General features: G+C 42.0%; 1 protein-coding gene across 2 annotated transcripts in view; it reads left to right on the top strand.

Annotated features, from left to right (window-relative positions):
- msn.L (moesin L homeolog) overlaps positions 1–24,103 on the top strand; it is a 56,571-nt gene that overhangs the window by 22,220 nt on the left and 10,248 nt on the right. The window contains exons 2-7 of one of the 2 annotated variants that reach the window (XM_041572619.1): positions 15,130–15,213; positions 20,529–20,624; positions 21,012–21,286; positions 22,662–22,745; positions 23,674–23,820; positions 23,917–24,013. In XM_041572619.1, coding sequence (XP_041428553.1) covers positions 15,130–15,213; positions 20,529–20,624; positions 21,012–21,286; positions 22,662–22,745; positions 23,674–23,820; positions 23,917–24,013 — 783 coding nt within the window. Of the gene's footprint in view, positions 1–15,129; positions 15,214–20,528; positions 20,625–21,011; positions 21,287–22,661; positions 22,746–23,673; positions 23,821–23,916; positions 24,014–24,103 lie in introns of those variants that run through there. The other variant, XM_018241082.2, reaches the window with a different exon arrangement.

Below are 24,103 nucleotides of genomic sequence, written 5' to 3'. Positions count from 1 at the left end.
ACCTCTATGGTGCTATGCTGTCTGCTTACTACTTTCTTCCTAGAAGCCAGGGGTTTGGGGGTTTGGCCATGTGACAGCTTTTATACAGTAGCAGGCATCTGCCAAGGGTTATAGACTCTGGTGTAGGAATCCAAAAATGGCTCAATAAACTGTTTATAGAGTGGGTTGTCATGGTCACCTTTAATACAAAGAACAATTCTTGTGTAGGTATTGGATACATAATCCGGAAACCCGTTATCCAGAAAGCTCCGAATTACGAAAAGGCTTTCTCCCATAGACTCCATTTTATCCAAATCATCCAAAATTTTAAAAATGAATTCCCTTTTCTCTATAATAATAAAACAGTAGCTTGTACTTGATCCCAACTAAGATATAATTAATCCTTATTGGAAACAAAACCAGCCTATTGGGTTTATTTAATGTTTACATGATTTTCTAATAGACTTGTTAGGTATGAAGCTCCAAATTATTGAAAGATCCGTTATCCTGAATACCCCAGGTCCCGAGCATTCTGGATAACAGGTCCCATAACTGTACAATTCTTCAGTTGACATTTGTAATTAAAGGTGATTCATTTCAAGTTTAGACCACAAAGCTGCCACCTGAATAAAGTAGTCCATTGGCCAAAAAGGTTGATAAGGCTGGGCAGGTAGTCTTTATTAGCATTGTGAATGGCGTGCACACGCAGCACAACTTCTAAATCTCTAGGCAGCCATACACAGGCTGATCTGTCCTACTGCCACATGGTCCAAACAGACTTTATCAAACTCTTATTTTTCTGGGGGGACACCCCACTCATTCGAAACAGCAGAAAATGAAGGGAAGTTGCAGGTCCTCCTAATGTCCTCATCAAGCATAGCTGACATAGTGCATCAGCAGATACAGTTTTCAAACTTGCCGGCCGATTAAGTGACCATTGCACATGGTACAAAGGTATTGGTCAGGATTGTCTGTCCTTCACACACATGCAGCTTTGCCAGAATGCCTATTTGAAATATTAAAGGAAAACTATACCCTCCAAACAATGTAGGTCTCTATAAAAATATATTGCATAAAACAGCTCATATGTAAAACCCTGCTTCATGTAAATAAACCTTTTCATAATAATATACTTTTTTAGTAGTATGTGCTATTGGGTAATCATAAACAGAAAATTGCCATTTTAAAAAAATAAGGGCTTCCTCCTGGGATCCTACGATTCACGATGCACACAAACAAACCATACATGTTAGGTCACATGAGCCAATGAGAGTTCTGCCTGTTGCTTCCACATTTCTTCCTGTTAGAGTTGTAGTATTTCTGGTCAGGTGATCTCTGAGGCAGCACACAGACCGTCACAAAATATTGGCTCAAGGCAAGAGATGTAAAAGGGCAATATTTACTTAAATATATATTCCAGTTTGGTAAGATTCTTTAATATGCCGCCTCACCTCATGCCTTCCTCTGTGGAACTGCTGGCCAGAGAGGGATTCCACAGCTTCCGTGTCGGACATTCCATATGGAAGAGACCTAAGGAAAATAAAGCCACACCCAGGTACTCCCTCTTTTCTGCAGTAAAAATAGCCCTTTGAGTCATTTATTTTCCACTTCATATTTTTACATATTTGGAAATGGGCTGACTGAATGAAGCCTTCATATTCCATCTAGAACAGGGAGTATTTTTGTAACCAGGAGGAAAATCAGGGTGGATATTGATATATGGGCCATGCACACCCAGGTCAGAGAGTTTGTGCTTTACCCATTGTTTTAGTAGAGAGAATATTGGGGTATCTAGGGGATTTATTTAAGCTCTGTCTTGCACCTCATTGTCCTAAACTTTCATTTTTTGTTGCACAGGAAAAGCAAAGAGCTAATTGTGAGAATAAAATCAGATTTTTAGGCCTTCTTAATCCACACATGGTCTGATTTGGATGTACAGTTTGGTAATTACTGACCAATATGCTTACGCTTTGGTCATTGTGGTGGCTACTAGCAAATGTTTTACTGGTGTTGCAATTACACCAGTAAATCAATCAACCAACTAAAAATAAAAACAGGACACCTGTACCTGTATGGGGATCAGTAGCCAACCCTAAACCTAATGATGCTGTGACCTACAGTTAGATTACGGGGGGATTGTCCAGTGTGGGGCCATCCGAGGGTCAAGGAGCAAGAGTTGTCCAGCATTTTCTCACTGCCTGTTCAAATGTGGCAGTTAGGAGGGGATGCAAGTGAACCCATGACAGCACTGCAGATGTTCCGATCATTATCTTCTAAGTCAGTTGAAACCAGCCTATCACTTAAACGGGTTGTTCACCTTCCAAACACTGTTTTCAGTTCAGTTGTTTTTCAAATTGTTCAGAAATAGACTTTTTTTTCAATTGTTTGCACCCCTTAAAGTTTGTGTCTCTGGTGCTTCAATCTGGCAGCTCAGTAATCCAGGTGCAGATTCTGAACTGTTACAATTTGCTACATTAGTTGCTACATTTCTCAGTAGCATCTCTAGAGTATTAGCAACTATTGTATCAATTCTAACAGCTGCCTCTAATGAAATGCAGGGATTCTGCTAAGCAGGGACAAAGATAAGAAATGTATCAATTAAATGTATCCACTCATGTATCAATTTAGAACAGTTTGCAAGGTCCGAGTCCTCCCTCCCCTCCCAGAGTGGCTTTAGGAAGACATAAGAAATGTTAAAGTGGACCTGTCACTCTTAAAGAGAGAATCTTATTGGATCTACACTTTAGGCACCATTACACTGGGGGGGACTCAATAGGGAATGGGAAATTAGTCTTTTTGTAGACTAAAACAGATTCACTTTCCTGTAATGTCCCGTGTCCAGCTGTTTATATCTTCTCGTAATGGATCATATTCTAACATGGATTTATATTGCATATATTTATATATATATATATAGGTGCCATATGTGTCTACAAAACATTTTATTTCTGCCATAATATGTTTGTGTGGGTGCTGCCATAGTGTTTGCTGCCACAGACATCTGATGCTAAATCCTACTGCTGGTTGATGGCTGCAGACTGATATTTGTGGTCTTTGGCCACCCCAGTCAGATATACGCAGGATGCATGTTGGTCCAATGTTGCCTAGGTAGTAGGTAGTAGAATGCCTACATTATCCAAGAGTGAGATGATGTATCACAGGGCAATGTAATACAGTTAAGATATGTTGGATAAGGATAGAGAAAGATATCGGGGTTATAGAAGACTTCACTGTGTTTCAGTAAAAGGCACGTTGGGTAGTTGAGCAAGATGTGAGACTAGTTTCAATTATAAATACTTTTACGGAACTGAACACTTACTGCATGGGAATTGCTGTGAGTTCTGCTTTGTGAAGCTTACATCATTTTTCAGTTCCTCTGCAGAATCACCATCATTTCCAGGCTTTCCTGGCCAGCCCTGTGCAAAATAGTGGAGAGGTCAGAATGAGTGGCATGTGGGGCACAAAAAAGTGACCCACCCCTAGGGAACTCCCTTCTAGCTTGAGCATGTATACACTTATTTGTGATGTCACAGAGGGGGTGAATCCTGACACTGCCAACAGGGAGGGCCCATTGGAAGATAATGGGTGCAGGGGCTCAAGGTGGAAGGTCTGGAAATTCCTAAAGCTATACCCAACACCTGCCCGAACCCACCCAATGCACGGTTATGATATGATGGATGAAAAACCATGGATTTATTATTATTAATTTTATTATTATGTCCTCGGTGGTTGTGACCCACGTGGAACTTTTTGGAATAAAACATCTGCTGCACTGTCTGTTCTTAACTCCTGGCTTTCCCCTGCAACCTCCAGTGCTTGGGAGTTTTAGTTCAGCAACTGGGCTCTTTTTATTAGGGGTTGCTGACATGATCTTTCCATACTATACACATAACTCAAACTCGTGCAGTTTCTGCCCCCCACATGCTACTAGTGATAGGCCCTGAAAAAATAAATTTTAGGGCAAATCTATCATTTCAGTTTAGTACTCGGTGCCTGTGGGGGGAATTTAGGAGACCACCAAAGGGTGCTTTGGCTCACGGTGTTTTATCGATTGGCTGGATCCTCATCCGAGAATCACATTTTTTAACCTGCAATGGCTTTACCAGTGGAAGTGATGCTTTACTGGGGTGTGTGGAAGGCTGACGAGCTCATTTGAGAAAAGTCAAGGAAATGATCTGCAAGACCCAGTTTAAACTGCATGGCAATTGGACCCAGACACGCACGCTTTCTAAACTTGTATTACATTGTGGGTATGTGGTGGAGTGGGAGCTGCTATATTGCTGGCAATGCAGTAAGCTCATGCTAGTTTGATTCACCCTGTGTCAGTTCTCATGGAGCCTGGCAGGCTGGGTTACTTACAAAATGCACACGTTCCTTTTATCACCCACACAGTGTCCCCCACGCTCCCCTCCCCCTTCCCCAGTGCTATGTGCAGTGCTATGTGCAGTGATGCTGAGCTCTGTTGCTAGAGGATGTGGCTCATTTCCTGTGGTAGGCCCAGCTCGAGGTGACGCTACTTTATCCTGTCAAACACTTTACTCTGCAAGGTCAAAAGGCGACATTTGTTTTACAAGTTTTACTATCCATGACTGGGAATACATTTTTTTTTTTTTATATTTGCAAAATACACATATTTTGAATTCTTTTGAACAAGGTGTTTCCGTGAAATTGTAATGCCAGGCAGCCTAGTCCACCTAAATACCGAACATTCATGGCACATAATGTCAGGCAATTAAAGGGCCCCAGCATGTCCTGTATGGCGTATAAGAACATTGTGACTATACTATACAGAGCGTGGTGTTTGCTGCTGCTTGTATTAGTAGTAACGTGCCATTCTCCATTGACCGGAAAGCCGTGCAATCCGCCGCCAGTAGAGGGTGATTTGATCTCTGCCATTGCAATATCCCATAATGCAGTTGGGAAAGTGATTGTGAGCTGTTTACCATTATGGTTCATATCATAAATGCTGAGAATATCACACCGTGGCCTGGAAACGCAACTGCTGATCTGATCCTATGTGTGTTGTACAGTGATTCCCATGGCTGCAAGGAGAAGAGATTTTTGGACAATCCATTGGTTACATTTGCATTAAAGTTTCCACATGCAGATGTGATTATTGTGGCTTTTATTAGCCTATTTGCCAACCATATGTACAGTAAGCCACTTGGGCAATGTTAGTTACATGCAAATTGTACTTGGTGCTTGGCCATTGCTGGTAATTTGCTACACAGAAAATGCTGTATAGAAACCTCTGTTCTGGGGGGCCTGGCCCAGCCTGATCCTGTATGGTATCAAGTAGGGACAGGGGCTATCCTGGCCCCTCCTCCGCCTAAGGCAGCAGCAGTTGCCCAGTAATTCGCTCTTAAAGTACCAGGAGCAGCATTTTTGCCGCCCCTGGTACCTAGTGGGGTGCTGCCGCCTGAGGCGACACCCTCAACTCGCCTCATTGGCAAAGCACCCCTGAGTAGGGATGGACTGAATCCACTATTTGGGATTGGGGCGAATTCCAGAATCCTTCATGAAAGATTAGGGCAAATACCGAATCGGCCAGGCACAAAAATTCGTCTGAATCCTGCTAAAAAAGGCCTAATCCTGAACCAAATCCTGGATTCGGTGCATCCCTAGTATAAAGCAGTGGATCGATTGGTCTGTGAATACACCATGCACTGGCTCACATAAGGCATCACAAGATGACATTTTTAAACCTACCCAATCAATGAACTAATCAGTATTCAATGGTGATGTTGGTTGAGATTACGCGGCATGGTATTCATAAGAAAATCCTTCTATGTTTATAGTCTGTGGCTGAACAGTTGTCATTGACACACTAATACTATAATATGTAACCTAAAGTGCCTGCCTAACATGTTTTAAAAAAATGTGAAAATGGTCCTTTTTATTATGGTTTTCATTAGTTGTTGGATGTGTCTTCTGTTTAGCCAGGATATTAGTGAGTTTGGGCAATCGGTAGTAATGTGTGGGCCAGCCCAAAACCCACGGGACCCACAGGTTGGGGCCAGCTACTGCTCCCTTCCCCTCTCCCTCCCCGCCACACCACTTCCTGCTTCCGTTCTCTGAATTTATAGACTCGCGCCTGCCCCACTCTTTTGTGGGTCTATAAATAGATGGGACAGAGCGGGTTCAGGTTATTAGGGTCGGGTGCACATCACATGCAATTTGGCCTGGCACCCAGTTGACGCTCCAGTTCATGAAGTGTTCAGCTGGGTTGAGAAAACTGGACTCTGTTATTCCAATCACATCTTGGCAAAACAGATTCTTTACAATGGCTATTATTGTGCTGCAACAGGAAGTGGACTTCCAAAGACACATAGTAGGAAATGCAAAATGTTTAAAAAAATTCAATTGTAGTGATGAGTAGTGTTGCTCTTACTGGAACCAGGATCCAGGGCAGCCATCAGGGGGGGCAGGGGGGAGAGTTGTAGGGGGCCCAGAGGGTAATTTGGGCCTGCCCACGCCGCACTTTATTGATTAGCCGGGCCCCCCTGCTTTCTGAGAGCTGCTGACTTCGGGAAGGCAGGGCGGGAGCACAAGGGGAGGTATCTTGTGTCCATTACTTCCCCTTATTGGTCACTGAGTTTAAGTCCCGGTTGCGCTGCTCAGAATTTGGATAGCTGAGGTTTGAACTTCTCCTCCAGCTCATCCAATCACCATGCAGCTTTACCAGGACTTTAAATTCTGTGACCAATAAGGGAAAAAAATGCTGTCACTGGAAGAAGATGCAGTCACCTGTGCTCCCCTCCTCCTTTCTGTAGTTGGCAGCTCACTGACAGCAGGTGGGCCACACTAATGAAGTAAGTGTAACATGGCAGGGCCCCCCTAAAGGTAAAGGTTAGTGGTCCCTGTTGTGTGGTGGGGCCCTGGGCACCAATTTTTTTTAAACTTCTGAGGGGGCAAGTTTTGTTACATGGATGTTTAAGGGGGGGGGGGGGGCCCTGGCCACCAATTTTCTTATAAAATGGGACCCTGACCACAAATGTTTTTTTAATGGGGGGCCCTGACCACAAATGTTGTTTTCAATGGGGGGGCCCTGACCACCAATATTTTTTAATTAACATGTGGGAACCATAGCTACCAGTGTTTTTTAGTGTGTGGTGGGGTGTGGAGGGCGGACCTGTAGGTGGGGCTTGTGGTGAGCTCAGCCCAGGGGGCCCAGTAAATTTTTTTCGTATGGGGCCCTGCCAGGATCCCTAGCTCTACCCTTGAAAGGGTTCCCATACCCTTTTGTTCCTTCTTCACCAATTGTTACAGATTGTTACACAAGTGCCATTGTCCTACCATCCACCATTAAATGGATACATTCAGACTTCATCCTTTAAGTCCTCATTCCACATGTTTTCAGTCCTCTTCTCTGCAGTTAAAACGCTGCAAGACCTAGTGAAAACAGTTGAGTTTATACATTCTAACTGCTTTAGCAGTCTATTAAATGTAAGTTAAAGGACCTGTTCACCTTTAAGTTAAACTTTAATATGTTATATAATGGCTAATTCTAAACACCTTTTCAATTGGCCTTTTCTTTTTAATAGTTTTTGGATTGTCTTCCGGATTTCAAATAGGGGGGGTAACTGACCCCCATCTAAAAAACAAAAGGCCTCTCCTATTCATATTCCAGTCTCTTATTCAAATCAATGCATGGTTGCTAAGGTAACTTGGACCCCTAGCAACCAGATTGCTGAAACTGCAAACTGAAATGCTGCTAAATAACTCAAAAATTTATTGAAAATTGTCTCGGGAATATCACTCTCTGTCCACATCATAAAGTAATTTTAACAACCCCTTTAATGTAATGTGTCAGCTTGGTTGCTTAGTTTTAACTCCAGGATATTTCAAGTTGTATTTATTTGCCCTTTATGAGCAGTAAATGCTGCTCCTGTATATAATTATCAAAAATACATCTGTATCACAACACTTGACCAAGCAAGCTTACAATCTAATAAGAGAGCGAGCTTCAGCTATGGATGCATTTTGCTTGCTCAGCTTATGTTTGAAAAGGCCTTACGGTAAATGCCTCAGCATTTCAGGGGGTGGTTTGGTTTTAATTAAAACGTATAATCCCTTCAAAAATGGCAAGCACTTTCATGTGACCTGGAATGCTGGCTCTGTTACAGCAAGAGGTCGGTGTAGGGAGTCACAATTCTCTTCTCTTGCTCTTACCAGAAAGCACCCCTGATGTCTGTAAGTAAAACCCTGCAACGATGAAATGATTTCTTGGGCACTGTCTCTTTATTGCAGCGTTTATGTCATGTATGTGGATGATTCTCCTTTCTCAAAGATCCAGGCCACAAACAACAAAAGGACACGTACTCACAGGTCTTTATATGCAGTTGTAGGGTCTGTTATCCAGAAACCCATTGTCCGGCAAAGCACTTCTTCCATTTATTTAAATGGAATGCGGAAGCACAGCCACTATGTTGCTTGCAGTCTATTAACTGCCCCATTGCTGTTGAATCTACTTTGTTGGCTAGTAAAAGGGTACATTTTTAAAGTAGACTTATAAGAGCATGGCACCCCATCCTAGACATGGTGCCTTCTCCAGAAACCACCACATACTACAGTAAGAATATACACCCCATACCTGTACAGCTTAAATTCTAGCTTTTTTTTGTTGCTTTGCACACCCATCTTTTTCGGCTGGCCGTTCATGCCAAAAGCAAGTACAGATATAGGACCCATTATTCAGAATTCTTGGAACCTGGAGTTCTTTGCACAAGTTGGATCTTCATACCTTAAGTCCACTAGAAAATCATGTGAACATTAAATAAACCCAATAGGCTGGGGTTGCTTCCAATAAGGATTAATTATATCTTAGTTTGGACCAAGTACAAGGTACTGTTTTATTATCACAGAGGAAAAGGAAATCATTTTTAAAAAATTGGATTATTTGGATAAAATAGTCTATGGGAGACGGCCTTTCTGTAATTCGGAGGTTTCTAGTTAACTGGTTTCCGGATAATGGATCCTTTACCTGTATCTGAAACTTAGGCAGAATAATGTATCTTTATAACTTAAATTTAAAGAGATTTCCTTTAAAAAAAAAAAAAAAGTGGGGGGTGCTATAATCTTCATAATGCTTACATCTTTTTGAGGGTGATTCCTCAATCTATTTTAGCTACAGTTCAAGGAGATGTCAAACAATATTCTGAATTCCAGAGCGAGCACTTAAGAAATAGAAGCCAATTGAATGGGAAGGTTATTTGTAGAGTGTTAATAAAAGGTATTTATTTAAACCTTCTCTTCTTGCCACTTTATCACGTACTATGCCTTTAATGTTTCATGCTGTTAGGGAAAAAGACGAATGAAGTGTTTGACAGTGCGGATAGAAGTCCGGTAGATAAAACTTCACTGAACATAATGTAAAAGGCTGTTGTAGCTTTAAAGGGCAAGTCAACCCCAAAATAACAATTTGCCAAATAAAACCTAATTCTGCTTAGAATTATGTTTGCTTTTAGAAGCCAAATTTTTTTGTGTGAAATTCCCTTTAAATACAGTTTAGGGTAGGTAGGTGGGGTAGTTGATTAAGAATGCTGTCCGTTAGTTTTTTTTTGGTCACCAGATTCACTGTTTGACTTCGGTTTCCTGTGACCTTGGCAAAGGTTATTGCTCTGTTGCTCCAGCAGGTAGGGGATCCCAGGCTTGTGTACAGCAAGTAGTTCTGTATAGAGAATTCATCAGAATAACGACCGGATCGTTTACGTTGCTCGCCACCACCAGCAAAAACATTTAGAAGCTCCCGTCTGCATTTACAAAATAAATCAGAATATTCCTAGATGGGTTTTATTTACTTCTAAAGTATTGATGCTGGAAAATGTATCAAGCCATACATGGGCACATACTGGCTGCCAAGTTGGCCCCTCTTTTGCCAAGTCTGTTGACCTGCCCCTCCTATATCTGTCATGTTTGCAGATCTAATGTGGTCCTTGCCCAACTTTTATTGGTTCCTGTTACAATCAGATCATTGGCCCAGTGGCTAAACCATTGAATCCAACAGATTTGATCTATGCATGGACAAATTGGCTAAACACCCACTTGAGTAGTGACCTCACCAATTTAGTGGATCTTCTGTGTATGGCCGCTTTGAGTTTGCACTTATTTATTGGGTTAAGTTGATCATGCAGGGGCAGATTTAGTCTTATCAATTTGTACAGGTGCCTATAGACGTTACAAATATGAGTTTTCCTGGAGCTGAATCATCAGATATACAGGGAGAAATAATAGAATTCTATCTGTATCTGACGATTTAGCAGGAACTGGCCAAAGTTTGGGTGCCTTCAAAGGCGCTCAATCAAAATTTTCCGGACAGCCTGATCAACAAGCTAACTGATGTATTCTGCCGATATCAGTCGGCTCGTCTCCCACCATACATGCTCTGAATATCGTACGAAAATTTGTTTTGTACAATATTAAAATATAATATTAGTGCGTCTATGGGTACCTTTAGGAGCGGATCTTATAGTGTATGGCCACCTTTATGCCAGGCCTTCTGAATTTCTGTATTAAGAGGAAGGTTCCCGCCCCATCCACATTTTAAGTTTTTCAAATTCAAAGAATTCCTTCCGGACTCCAAGATGGAAATCTGACCAGTCACTGTGGGTATATAATAGTGATTGACCTCCACCCGACCCTAACCCACCAATCTGCACCTTAAGGTGGCCATAGACACACAGATAATATCGTACGAAACGAATTTTCGTCCGATATTCGTTGCGTGTATGGTGGAAAAAGAGCCGACAGATATCGGCAGAGGACTTGGATATCGGTCGGCTCGTCGATCGGGCTGGACGGAAAATTTTGATCGGGTGCCTTTGAAGGGACCCAAACATCGCCCATTGTTAGTGCTGAATCGTCAGATACAGGTAGAATTCTATTGTTTCTTCCCGTATATCTACCTGTATATCTGCCGATTCAGCTCTACACGTGTGTATTGAAACGAACGATCTTTCTGGGAAAGATCTTTTCCAAGAAAGATCGTAATTGTTACGTCTATGGCCACCTTTACCTTATCCACCCATCACTTAACTGTTACTTTGGAATGGGAATGTAGATGTTCTAGACCTAGGGTATGTTACTTCTATATACCCTGATGTCCATATAATACCCTTCTCTGAACTAAGGGTTTATTTCTGCTGTGACGCATGGTTTTGGCGGAATCTCCCTCGGCGTGAGCAGTATATTTGTTCAGTAGGAAGGAGTGATTTCTGAGTTTGTGAGGCCTGGTCTGGTTTGTACTGACTAGACTAGTGCAATGCTCAGGTGTTACACAACTGCTCAAAGTATTCCCATAAGGAATGTGGAATTCCACTGAAGTCCCTAAGAGAATAAGTGCATAGCTTGTAGCACACAGAGTGGTGTGCAAGGAATGAAGTACCACACTGGAGAGGCCTCAGGAATGTTCTGGGTTGATAACTGTAGCAGTCTGAGAGCTGCCTGTGTGAGTGTGTGCAGGTGTAGGAGAGAGTGGGGGAGGGAAAGTGAAACGCGTTGTACCTCAACAACACAACTCCAGTGTGCGTGTATATGTGTGCAAATGTGGCAGCCAGTGAACACACATCTCTCCCACATACACTTGGGCAGAAATGACTGTTTCTGCCTGAGTACCTTTCAGATGCTGGCTTCCCCAGTAATTGCAGGCAGGGGGTACTGTTAGGGTTGCCACCTTTTCTTCAAAAAAATACCGGCCTTCCTATATTTTTATGCATTTCCCCTATCAATAATATTGGAATCAAGCTTAATTTTTACCGGCCAGGCTGGTAAAATACCGGGCAGATTGCAACCCTAGGTACTGTACATATAGCATATTCACTGGGGAAATTTGGCAAATAGGAAAAAATAAACCTGCAGCTGCCAAATAGGAGCTCCACTTGTTAAATGCATCCTGTTAGGTGGGTGCTTTGGCCACGTGTGAGAAACGTACCATTCGTATTCATTTATATAATACTTCAATTAATTACTTCACTGTGTGTTCCCATTAATAGTGCACAAAGTTGTGTGTGTAGCAGCTCTAATGTTCTGTTTCTATTGCGAGCTTTGTGTTTTACTCCCAGGCCACTATAGATGAAATACCTATTCCTGCTTTATTCTCTTTCACTTAATAAAGGGGTGGTTCACCTTTAAGTTAACTTTTGGTATGTTATGGAATGTCGTCTAATTCAAAGCAACTTTTCAACTGGTTATCTTTTCTTTTGTATAGTTTTTGAATCATTTGCCTTCTTCTTTGGACTCTTTGCAGCTCCCAAATGGAGGTCACTGACCCCATCTTAAAAACAAATGCTCTGTAAGGCTATAAAATTATTGTTATTGCTACTTTTTATTGCTCATCTTTCTATTCAGGCCCTCTCCTATTCATATTCCTGCCTTTATTCAAATTAATGCATGGTTGCTAGGGTAATTTGGATCCTAGCAACTAGGGATGCACCGAATCCAGGATTCGGTTCGGGATTCTGCCAGGATTCAGCCTTTATCAGCAGGATTCGGATTCAGCCAGATCCTTCTGCCTGGCCAAACCGATTCCTAATTTGCATATGTAAATTAGGAGTGGGGAGGGAAATCGCATGACTTTTTGTCACAAAACAAAGTAATAAATGGTTTCCCCCTCCCACCCCTAATTTGCATATGCAAATTACGGTTCGGTATTCGGCCAAATCTTTCGTGAAGGATTCGGGTGTTTGTACTTTCACTGGTAGTTGTACAGTCAGAGCTATAGCCTCAGACAGCCAAGGTCTGGCAACCTGCAGCCATATGGATGTTATTGAGCGTCATCATCCCTATCAGGCACACAGGCTGGAAAGGCGCTCTGAGATTTATAGTTGTACAACACGTGGACCTGACTTGATTGGCCTGTTTAGCGTAATTTGGAAAATGCTAATGCATATGGTCACATGAACAAGTGTGTGGGGTTATTGTTAGACCACACTGGATAGAAGGGATTGCTGACATATGGATCTGGGATGATAAATTTGGTTATTTTCTGTGAATGCGTAGGTTAATATAGAAAAGATCCTGGCATGGTCTAGTTGTGTTAACAGTAGCCTTACAATAGGAGACCAGGAAATGTGTATGGAGGCTGATTCCCCAAAGCCTCATCCCCCCCCCCTTGTCAGCTTGATGCTTCCTGTTGGGTAAAGCAGTGATACCACATTTGCCTAGACGCTGTTGCTGAACATTTTTTTTTAATAATCCAGGCACTAGAGGGCACTGTATTTAAAATGCCATTTTGTTTTATGAAGGAATAAAATGTAGTGTATGGAAAATATTATAAGGCATATTTTCCCTTTAAAACAGCGTTCCCCAATGTTTTTTGGACTGGGGACCGTGCAAAATTTTTTATTTTTTTTGCAAGGGGTGGGTTCGTGCCGGCGTCCAATTCGGCGCACCTCGTTTTTGTGAGCTGGGCACGGCGGCCCAGTGCAGGAGTGTCCGCGGCCCGGCGGTTGGGGACCCCTGCTTTAAAATACAAGCTGCCTCTAGATTTCAGTAGTTTCACTTTCCCTTTAAAGGGTGAATCCAGCTTTAACTTTTAGTCTATTATAGGGTGGACTTAGCAACTTTTCAATTTTTTGTACATTTTTTTTCTAGCTCTCAGATTAATTTGCCTCTTTCTGCCTTGCAACAATAAATGCAGTCTTTTCTGTCACCCCAGCAAAAGAAAAAGAGACTACGAAGCTTTATAATTGCCAAAACCTACTAATGTTTTCCCTTCTCTCATATGGAAGTAAGACGGGTTTTCCCCAAAGGCACATGCTGAAAGTTACTTGCCTGTTATTGGTGAAATCTCTGCCCTGAAACCTCTTTATAATAATCAGCAGGAGGCAGCCACGGGGATGTCACAATGGAGCTCTTCCAGGGAATTCTTCATAAAAAAAAGTTTACACTAAACTTAACATAAAGTTTAGTGGACAGATGAGCCGTTTTTTGGGCAACTCCCCCAGCTTACTGGTAGTGCTTCCCTTTGCAGTTAGTGGGAAGTGACCCTGGGCTATTCTTGTTTTCTGAGTCCCAGCCAATCCAAAGTGCTGATCTTGCCTGTATGCTCACTATGCTCTTTTTTGTTCTCAAAATACTAAGGTATCTAGAAATCCAATAAAAGATGATCTGCCTCAACCATTACTTGTAGATCAAGTCCCTGTGTTTGGTCCATGGCTCCTAATGATGGGTAGCAACTTTCCACAAACTCTTTAAAATAGGCTGCAGTGTCCCCCCCTGTAGTCATCATGTGAAGTCACTAATCTGATTCTTTCTATTCAGGCCCTCTCCTATTCATATTCCAGTTTCTTATTCACATTGGACCCTAGCAACCTGATTGCTGAAGTTGCAAACTGGAGAGGTGCTGAATAAAAAGATAAATAACTCAAGCACTACAAATGATAAAAAATGAAACCAATTGCAAATTGTCTCGGAATATTACTCTCTACAGTTAATTTAAAGGTGAACACCTCCTTTAATGATCATTTCCAAAATGGATGACCAATTTGCTGGTGTTCTCGTATATGTGCATGTGGGGCCAGGAAGCCACAGCGAATTAGTCAGATTAACAAAAGGAACATCTGTGGCCAAATTCATCGGTGGCCCTCAGGAGATCAAATGGGTTGTTCACCTTTAAATTAACTTTTAGTATGTTGTAAAAAGTGATATTCTGAGATAATTTGCAATTGGTCTTCATTTTCATAGATGCTATGGTCAATTTTAACCAAGCAACCAGACAGTGGTTTGATATATAGAGTCGGAAATATGAAAAGAGACAAGCCTAAATTGAAAGATAAGCGATAAAAAGGAACAATAGAATTGTAGCCTTACAGAGGAATCATTTTTTGGCTGCTGGGGTCAGTGGCCCCCATTTGAAAGCTGGAAAGAGTCTGGAGAGGAAGGCAAATAATTCAAAAATTCTATAAAAAAAAAAAAATGTAAACAATTGAAAAGTTGCTAAGAATAGTTCATTCTGTAACATACTAAAAATAAACAAGGATGTGAACCACCCCATTTACTTTGGATCTGGAATTCATCAATTGTCCCATGTGTGCCTATCTGTACATGTAAGCATACATTTGTGAGACAAAATACAGTCAATAATGCAAGATTTTATATAGAAGTCTGTATCGTGCAGCTAATAAAGTGTTTGTTTTTTTTTGTTTCTTTTAGATCAGTGTACGTGTGACCACCATGGATGCTGAGCTGGAGTTTGCCATCCAGCCCAACACCACGGGAAAACAGCTTTTCGACCAGGTAAGTGGAATTCTTGTGAATGGATTTGCCTTCTTTGAATAAGAATGACAAAGAAAGTAGTGATGGACCCAATCCCAGTACTGACCACGTTATCTGGATGGTGTGGGCTGGTTATATTGGAGGACTCCCATTAATCCCATTGAGAAGGCTGCAGCTGTATTTGTGGGAGAGTAGATGCTGTAGATGACCGTTATATGGGTTCTAAGCGTATATATGCGAATAACAAACAAGCAACAGGCCCGTCTGTATTTGTTGATTGTAGAACGGAACACTGACCGCTGGGAAAGCTGAGATGCTTCGTCTCTGTTCTTATGTCATTAATGCCAGTTCTCTAAGTGTTTCAACTTTTTCTTCCTCTAATGATATCCACCCTAAATCTGCATTGCTGCCCAGTCTGCTCCCTGTAATGCTATTTGCCCTTTATAAACAGCACCAGAGCAGCAGATTTCGGTTATACGTGTGGTTTTGGGAATAAATATGGTGAAGCAGGGCCAGAGCCAGCTGGACACTACACCAAGTGTGATCCAGACTGAAAGAGAAAGTATTCTCCATTGGTCTTGCATCTGTAATAGTTAGAGGTGACCTATTGTTTTGGCCACCTAATGGTAGGCATACACATGCCCTTTAGACCTATTCGACTGCTTATCTGCCCTTGGACAAGGCTTCCAACAGGCCCACCCAAATGATATCTGGTCAAAAATCGGGCAGATGTCGATCCGGTAGGTTTGACTTTCTCGTTGGATTGGGGTGGCAGCGGCTGGTTGATGGGGCCCTCACTCCTAACGATTGTATACCCACCGTTGGAATACAATTGTTTGACCCTAGGGCCAACAATCAAGTTAATGACCTTCCACCTTAGGTGGGCATATCAAAAAGATCCACTCGTTTGGACCTTAAAGTATATGGCAACCGTAAGAATGGGTCTGTCACTGCTTTGGGTCACATGATAATCCAGTGGTCCATTTTCACACCTACAGTCGTCATTCTCTGACCTCTGAATTAAATGTAGGCACCAGACATATCCCAACTATTCACCGCAGTGGGGATGTCTGGAGCAAGTAGTATGGGGGTGCTCATTCTTTTATAAACATTTGAAAGCCTGGCCAGAGGTTTAAAGATTTGAGAGTTCAACACTTACGGTATTAGATATTCTTGGATCTTTAGACGATTTACTGATTCAGAAATGCTTTTTCTTATATCTATAACCTTGTTATTGGCTGAGGGATGCCCTGACCAATAGTTGCTCCTTCAAGGGGGGACTAAATAAGTCCAACATCGATTAGTTTAATGTGACTTGTGTGTATAGAGAGACATTCCTGGGATTTAGCAAACTGTTTGTATATACTTTTAAATATATGGCATGTAAAAATGTGCCTTTCCGTAACCAAAAAAAGTATCCAGGCGTAATTATCCCATAGATGTTTAAGCAGATTGGCAGTGAGCCTTTCTCAAGTGCTTATTGGTGCATTTCCAAGAGGCTGTGTTTATGTTGGTGAATACCACCCCAGCCCAAACAGAAGCTGATCCGCAATTAGGGAACTCGGGGGGGGGGGGGATACTTTATGGGAACCAGCTGTTGGCTGGGCGGCCTCCCTTACACAGCTGTGATCCCACGGGCAATGTGGCTCCAGCAATCAAAGAGGAGATACTGGGGCCCCAATTAGAGCCAGCATAAGAGATTGCCCCAATTAGAGACTGCCTAGGGAGCAACTGGGCGTCGGCTCTGGCACAGAAAAAATGAGGGTTTTGAGTTTTTTTCTTTCTAATGTGGATCTGACTGCCAAATTCCTTTAGTATTTGGTTAGTTTGGGTGGGGCTACTCTTGATCTCTAGATATGAGGCACATGTAATTTAGAGATTTCCTCTTTCCCAGTCATTGCATTGTTCCGACTTCTGAGTCTACACATTGGCTCCCTCTGCTGGCCTTGAAGGGTTGCACTCAGCCTGTACCCTGTTTAAGGGGGTGTGTAATGGATCCATGGAACTTCCTGTATGGGAAGGTGCTTTTTTTTTTTTGTTTTTTTTTGTACAGAGGGGGGGGGGGGTGTAAGCCTAAAATGCAGGTGCCCATACATAGGTTCTTATTTGATTACTCAACAAATGCACAAGATATTACTGATACTACACAAAATGATAGCACAGAGATTGGACCCATTTCCAAGTAAATAAACTCTTACATGGTTTAGTTAGTGACAGTCCAATAAAGGAAACACCCTGCAGTAAACCGAGGTGACGGAGAGATAACCCTGCCATGTGAGGACCTCTGTGTTTGTGCTATGGCAGATAAGGGGGAAGCAGATAAAGGGGACACATTTGTTAGAGCGCTGTGCAAACATGATACAAGATCTACAAAAAGAGCAGCCAGGGGAGGGTGTTATTTGACAGCAATCTGTGCAAAGACAAAAAGAAATGCACCCTAGTGCTCTCATAGGAAGCATGTGTACATGCATGCTGGAGTGATGGGAACAGGTTGAATCGGGTCTCTGTAAAATATAGGACATTTAAGTATGTGTATTCCCCATCAGCAGTGCGTTATTTACAGTGCGTTATTAGATCTAAAGATCCTATAGACGTGGAGATTATTAGGTATAGATCGGACGGACGAACGAACGCCCATTCCAATCTTCCGACCTGCAACTAACCATTCTGATTAATATAAAGTAGTAAAGAGAACAAATCACACGAACTGACAGACCATAATTGTATTATATGTTATGTCTGACAAATAGTAGTGACAGTAACCCAATGTTATCATCAGATAGGCAATACTTGCAGAGATATTATCATTAGCCAATAGAAATCTTTTAACCTGTCTGATCGACTGAACGACCGATCGCCATGGTACAAAAAATGTCGGGACAATTCTTTGCTTCGTACAATGGTGTCTTTGCGTCTATTGCTTGAGGAGAGAGAGAGAGACTTTTTTTAAGTTGGGATCTCAAGCAGCCAATCATGTATCTGTTCCTGCACCAGTGGAGCTAAGATCTAAGGACCTTAACACAGTCACACACGCTCGGACCAGTGGCATCAGGAGGCCAGTGTACCCCTTGTATGTTTCTGGAGTGTGGGAGGAATCTTGCACAGGGACAATATAAAAACTCCTTGCAGATGGTGTCCTGGCTGGAATCGAACCCAGGGTCCCCTGTGCCCAGTACAGCAAGGTAGCAGTGTTAACTGTTGCACTGCCATGCTGCCTATATAGAATAGCTCCCTTCTCCAGTGCTGGCGGCAGTACCCCACGCAGGTGTCTTGGGTAATCGTTGGCATTTATTCAAAATAATGTTCACATTACAGGTTGACATCTATCATTTAGCACTTAATCAGTCTAAAAGATTTTGTGTACAGGTATGGGACCTGTTATCCAGAATGCTCTGGACCTGGGGCTTTCCAGATCTTTCCCTAATCTGGATCTTCATACCATAAGTCTACTATAAAATCATGTAAACCTTAACTAAACCCAATAGGCTGGTTTTGCTTCCAATAAGGATTAAATTTAACTTAGTTTTATTATTAAAGAGGAAAAGGAAATGATTTTTAAAAGTTTGGATTATTTGGATAAAATGGAGTCTGTGGGAAGCGACCTTTCCATCATTTTGAGCTTTCTGGATAACAGTTTTCAGGATAACGGATCCCATACCTCTACTATTAGTTTCCTTCATGTTGGTTCTGTAACCTCATGTGTGTCTGTCCGTTTATGAACTTATCCCCTGTTGATGAGACCAATAGAAGAACAGATAACCCTAAAGTGGAACCATAGAATAAAGCTCCTTAATGGTTAATAAGTCACTGCTGATGAGCCATAGCCATAGTGATGTGTTGCAGCTGTTATCAGCTCTCACTGGCCGCCTGTTCCTTCGATGACGGTGGGAGACTTTCCCAGTTCCCAGAAGGATGCTGGAACTCTGATAGGAGCAGGCGGATGCATTGTGCCGCAGGCTTTTTCTCCAGACCGAGGGCCCCAGTTTCCGGCGTTTGCATAATGACAGCCGGCACTGATCTTGCTCACGTCTGCGCTGCATTTTATTCTTCCTTGCATTTGCCATGTTTCCTGTATTTAGCTGACAGGCCCTCGAAATTAAGATAATTTCCATCTGGCTTCTATCTGGTTGGCTTCTTACACATTCAGGGGCACTTGCAATGGTCAGACTCAAATAAATATTTTTATGTTTTTCACTTTTCAGCAGGCAGGGGCTCTGGGCCGGGGTCTGAGCTCAGGGACTTTATTTACTGGCTGGTGCCTAACACGTCATATGGTTAGGCCCCCAGTGAATTTCACTTCTTATCCTTTAAGAGGGTTCCTCCTTAAAGCACCATTATTCATGTTGGTTCAGTCATACAATGCTGAAAGAGCAAATAAAGCCATTAGGTGTTTCTTACTTTTGCTGATCCCTGTTGTCCAATTACCAGATGCACACACACATGTGTGAGTCCCAAACATAAGTTACTGTTGCATTTGGCACCTTTCTACAACTCGTAACACTTAAAGATGAAGGAAAGCTACAATGCAGTTTATTGGCAATGGATTAGCCCCAATAGTGAAAGCTACACTATATAATAAAAACTATATTTCTATACTTCTGTAGAATGCTTTACTATACCAGAGTAAACCACTCTAGAAGTTCTATTTATTTGATTAGGATAGAGGCTGCCATGTTAGCTTGGTGTGACCTCACTTCCTGCTTGAGTCTCTCCCTACACACTCATAGCACTGGGCTCAGATTACATCAGGGAGCGGAGGAGGGAGAGGTAGAGGAGCAAACTGAGCATGCCCGTGCCGTGCCCAGGAGGTTTAAGCTGAGAAAAGTAAGTCTGATACAGAAGCCCATGTGTACAGAATAGGATGAAAGAAATGCAGTGTTTCTTATGACAGAGCATTAACTAGTGTATTTATATAGACCTTTCTGATAAAGCTTACTTAGTTTCAACCTTTCCGTCACCTTTAATAACATGTAAACCTTTTTAATAAAGTTTAAAGACCTGCAGATAGAGCAGAGTGTATTGCGAGACTTGATTCATATCACTCAAAGTAGTGACAAGGTTTAGCACTGCTGCCGTGCAGTACATATGTTTTTACTCGATACTGACCATCATCACGTCGTTTCTATGTTCTCCCCATGTGTTGTTTTCCACTAGTGTTCCAATTGCTTCCCACAAACCGTAAATTTTTTTTGCTCTATGCAAAGCGAGGTAGAACTTACTCAGAAGAAAATACCATACATGAACTCTGTAGATGTTAGGCTTTTAATCAGGCCTAATCTGTGTATATGGTTAAAGCAGTTTTGGTCACGCATACTTTTTTGCTTCTCCTTCCACAGGTTGTGAAAACCATTGGCCTTCGGGAAGTCTGGTTCTTTGGGCTACAATACCAGGACACAAAGGGCTTCTCCACATGGCTAAAGCTCAACAAAAAGGTAATTGTCCTGCCGTCTTGCTTTTGGGGAGTCCATTGACAATACTGATTTTTAGCTGCTATTTGTACTGCCATCTTTATGCAGCTGTTTAAGGGATGTATGTCATGTTATAAGGAAAATATAAGACTAAAATGTCTGGGATAAAACCAACTTTAAAGCATTTCCTTAATTTTCCCTCGTTCTTGCCCAGCATGGGTTATCGGGTATCTCTACAATTCTGTTATTGTTCCCCTGGACTCCTGCTAGTCTGCACAGTGATGGGTGGTGCACTTCCTTCTCCATGTTGATAGTACTGATATCTGCAGATACACTTGCAAGGAAAGCTCCCTAATGAACACGTATTTGTACTGAATCAATAAAGACTGGTTTTGTCCGTGTCTTGGTCAGGTGACAGCCCAGGATGTTCGGAAAGATAGCCCGCTTCTCTTCAAGTTCCGTGCCAAGTTCTACCCCGAGGATGTGTCTGAGGAACTGATCCAGGACATCACCCAGAGGCTTTTCTTCCTGCAAGTGAAGGAGGGGATCCTAAATGATGATATTTATTGCCCCCCAGAGACTGCAGTGTTGCTTGCATCGTATGCCGTGCAGGCCAAGTACGGAGATTACAACAAAGAAGCGCAGAAGCCAGGATACTTATCAGGGGATAAGCTTCTTCCACAGAGGTAAGTAGGAAGCAGGAAATAAAAAATGGCAGGTGATGGAGTCACTTTTAGTCTCCATTCAACAGCTGCAGGGTCTTCATCCTAATGCTGTGTTTCCTAATCTAGACAAGAGGCGATAAGTATACCTGCACAAAATCCAATTCATCAGCATTACAGTGTGCCCTGAAAAGTTTGCTTTAGTTACCAGACTATGAATGCTTTTCCCAATTAAGGCAAAATATACCTCCCTTTTAACATAAACACTGTCTGACGTTCCAAAATTTAAATGTATTTTTATTTTAAAAATACACCCCTGATTTCACAGATTGAAAGGGGCCTGTGATAATCTGTCTGTGATCATAGCATACCCTCCTCCCTTAATGTTCCCATTGTGAAGAGATGGATTCTGGGACATGAATTCCCATTACTTTCCATAGTAGGGGTGCACAGGTTCTCTGGGAAGCAGAGGGACTTCAAGTCTCAGAAATCATCTCTTCACAACAGAATAGAATAATTCACAATAGAACCAAATAGAATATTTGAGGAAGGGGTTGGATGACTAAAGGTGGCCATAGACGTAACAATAATGATCTTTCTTGGAAAAGATCTTTTTCCATGAAAGATCTTTATTTCAATGCACACGTGTAGACCTGAATTGTCGGATATACAGGTAGAAACAATAGAATTCTACCTTTATCTGACGATTCAGCACTAACAGTGGGTGATGTTCTGGTGCCTTCAATGGTGGCCAATTCAAATTTTCCATCCAGCCTAATCGATGAGTCGACCTATATCGATCGGCTCGTTTCCCATTCCCACCATACACGCACCGAATATAGTATGAAAATTAGTTTTGTTCCATATTATCTGTGCGTCTATGGCCACCTTAAGCCTAAAGCTGGCCATAGACACACTGATTTTATTCTTTGTACGACGAAAGATCTTTGTTTCAATGTAACGATCTACAATTAACCATATGGATTAAATAAAGTTAGTTAAAATAACAAATAGGACAATGTTCAGGCCATGAATTGACAGACCGTAATCATACAAAAGTTATTTCTGACAAATAGTAGTGGCCGTCACCCACTGATATTGTCAGATAGGATATACATGAATAGATTTTAGCGTTGGCTGACGGAAATCTAACCTGTCCGATCAGCTAAACGACCGATCGCCATGGGGCATGCTTCAGACACGGTCCGAAAATCATACAAAACAAAGGTTTATACCCAGTTTAGGGAGGTTGGAGAAATAGTAGGAGAGTGATTTGTTGCACCAGTTGACATTCCCCATAAGAAAGCCTTTTTTTAAGTAAGCTGTCGAGCAGATTTTCACTCCCTGTGATGGAACATTGAATATTATGTTTCAACTGGGACCATTCTTTGTCTTTCAGAGTTCTGGAGCAGCATAAACTCACAAAAGACCAGTGGGAGGACAGAATCCATGTCTGGCATGAGGAGCACCGTGGAATGCTCAGGTAACTATCTGTGGTTTGCAGCTCTTCCTAATGTTCAACCGGGGGCTAAGCACTGACATAGCAGCAGACATGCAAGGCCTAAATGTGCATTTAAAACCACTACAAAGTTCTTGCTCCAGTGTTTTTGACTTTGGGTTCAGTTGCTTTCCAGGAAATAGGAGAGTACCTTGTAATAATAAAAATTCAATATAAGCTTCAGCATACTGATATAGGAAACTTTCTAAATATAATCAATTAAAAGTTCTGTACCATTTCTGAAATAATCAAGTTTATCTTCCCTATCTGTTCTCATTCTGTCTTCATTCAGGAGTTAGATGAGTCAGATGAATGATCCAATATATCTTATGGGGGGGGCTCCTTATGCGTAGAAGATGCATTAGAACTTACTCTATTAAAATCACCAAAAATCCGGTCTCTCTACATGCAGAACTTGTGCAATAGGCACCCCCCTCCCCCAAAATCTAGTCTGCGATTGGCATAAAAGGCAGAGAGAGGGGTAGCTTGCATTCCACTGTTTTCTGTGTCTTTTTGATCAGGAGGGGCAACAAAGACTAAACACTTGTAATAATGGACTTCTACGACCGTGGGGGATTAGGACCACCATTGACCAAGTGTCACTTGTAACTTCCCTATTAAGTCTGGTATGGTCGGGGCTTTAAGTGAGGCCAGAGGCCCTTATGGCTATGCGCTGGACATATCAAAGTGTTAAATTCAAAGGACTCCCTATTTTTGGGGTCTTGGACCAGTCTGAGTAACACTTTGTATGTTACTCCAAATATACTTCTTCCCATACATTAGCTGCATGATGAACACTGCTAGCTGCATTGGTGCTTTAAAGATTTCAAGGTTCAAGGATTTTAAAGGTAGAGCCAGATAGAGAAGTAGTGTCTTTTAATTTATTCTCTATGTCGTGTGTGTGTGTGTGCAGGGAGGATGCTATTCTGGAATACCTGAAGATAGCGCAGGACTTGGAGATGTATGGAGTGAACTACTTCAGCATCAAAAACAAGAAAGGCTCTGAGCTTTGGCTTGGTGTGGATGCTCTCGGCCTGAACATCTATGAACAGAATGATCGGTATGTAGTGCTTCTCTGCTTTCTCTTGCAGCAAAACTGCTTGTTCCAAACAAGAGTACAAATAATAGGTGTACTGTGTGTCCCTTCTGTATCCAGATTAACACCAAAGATCGGCTTTCCGTGGAGTGAGATCCGAAACATTTCTTTCAACGACAAGAAATTTGTAATCAAACCAATTGACAAGAAAGCTCCTGTAAGTCTGTGATTTGGTCTCTCCTGTGTTCCCGTGTCTTCTGTTGTCCTGCTGCTTTACTTGCTTATATTTATAACATGGAAAGATCTT

Source organism: Xenopus laevis, chromosome 8L (genome assembly GCF_017654675.1).
Source record: "Xenopus laevis strain J_2021 chromosome 8L, Xenopus_laevis_v10.1, whole genome shotgun sequence".
Taxonomy (NCBI): Eukaryota; Metazoa; Chordata; class Amphibia; order Anura; family Pipidae; genus Xenopus; species Xenopus laevis.
The sequence above is the reverse complement of the archived record's forward strand: the minus strand, read 5'-3'. Positions and strand labels throughout refer to the sequence as shown.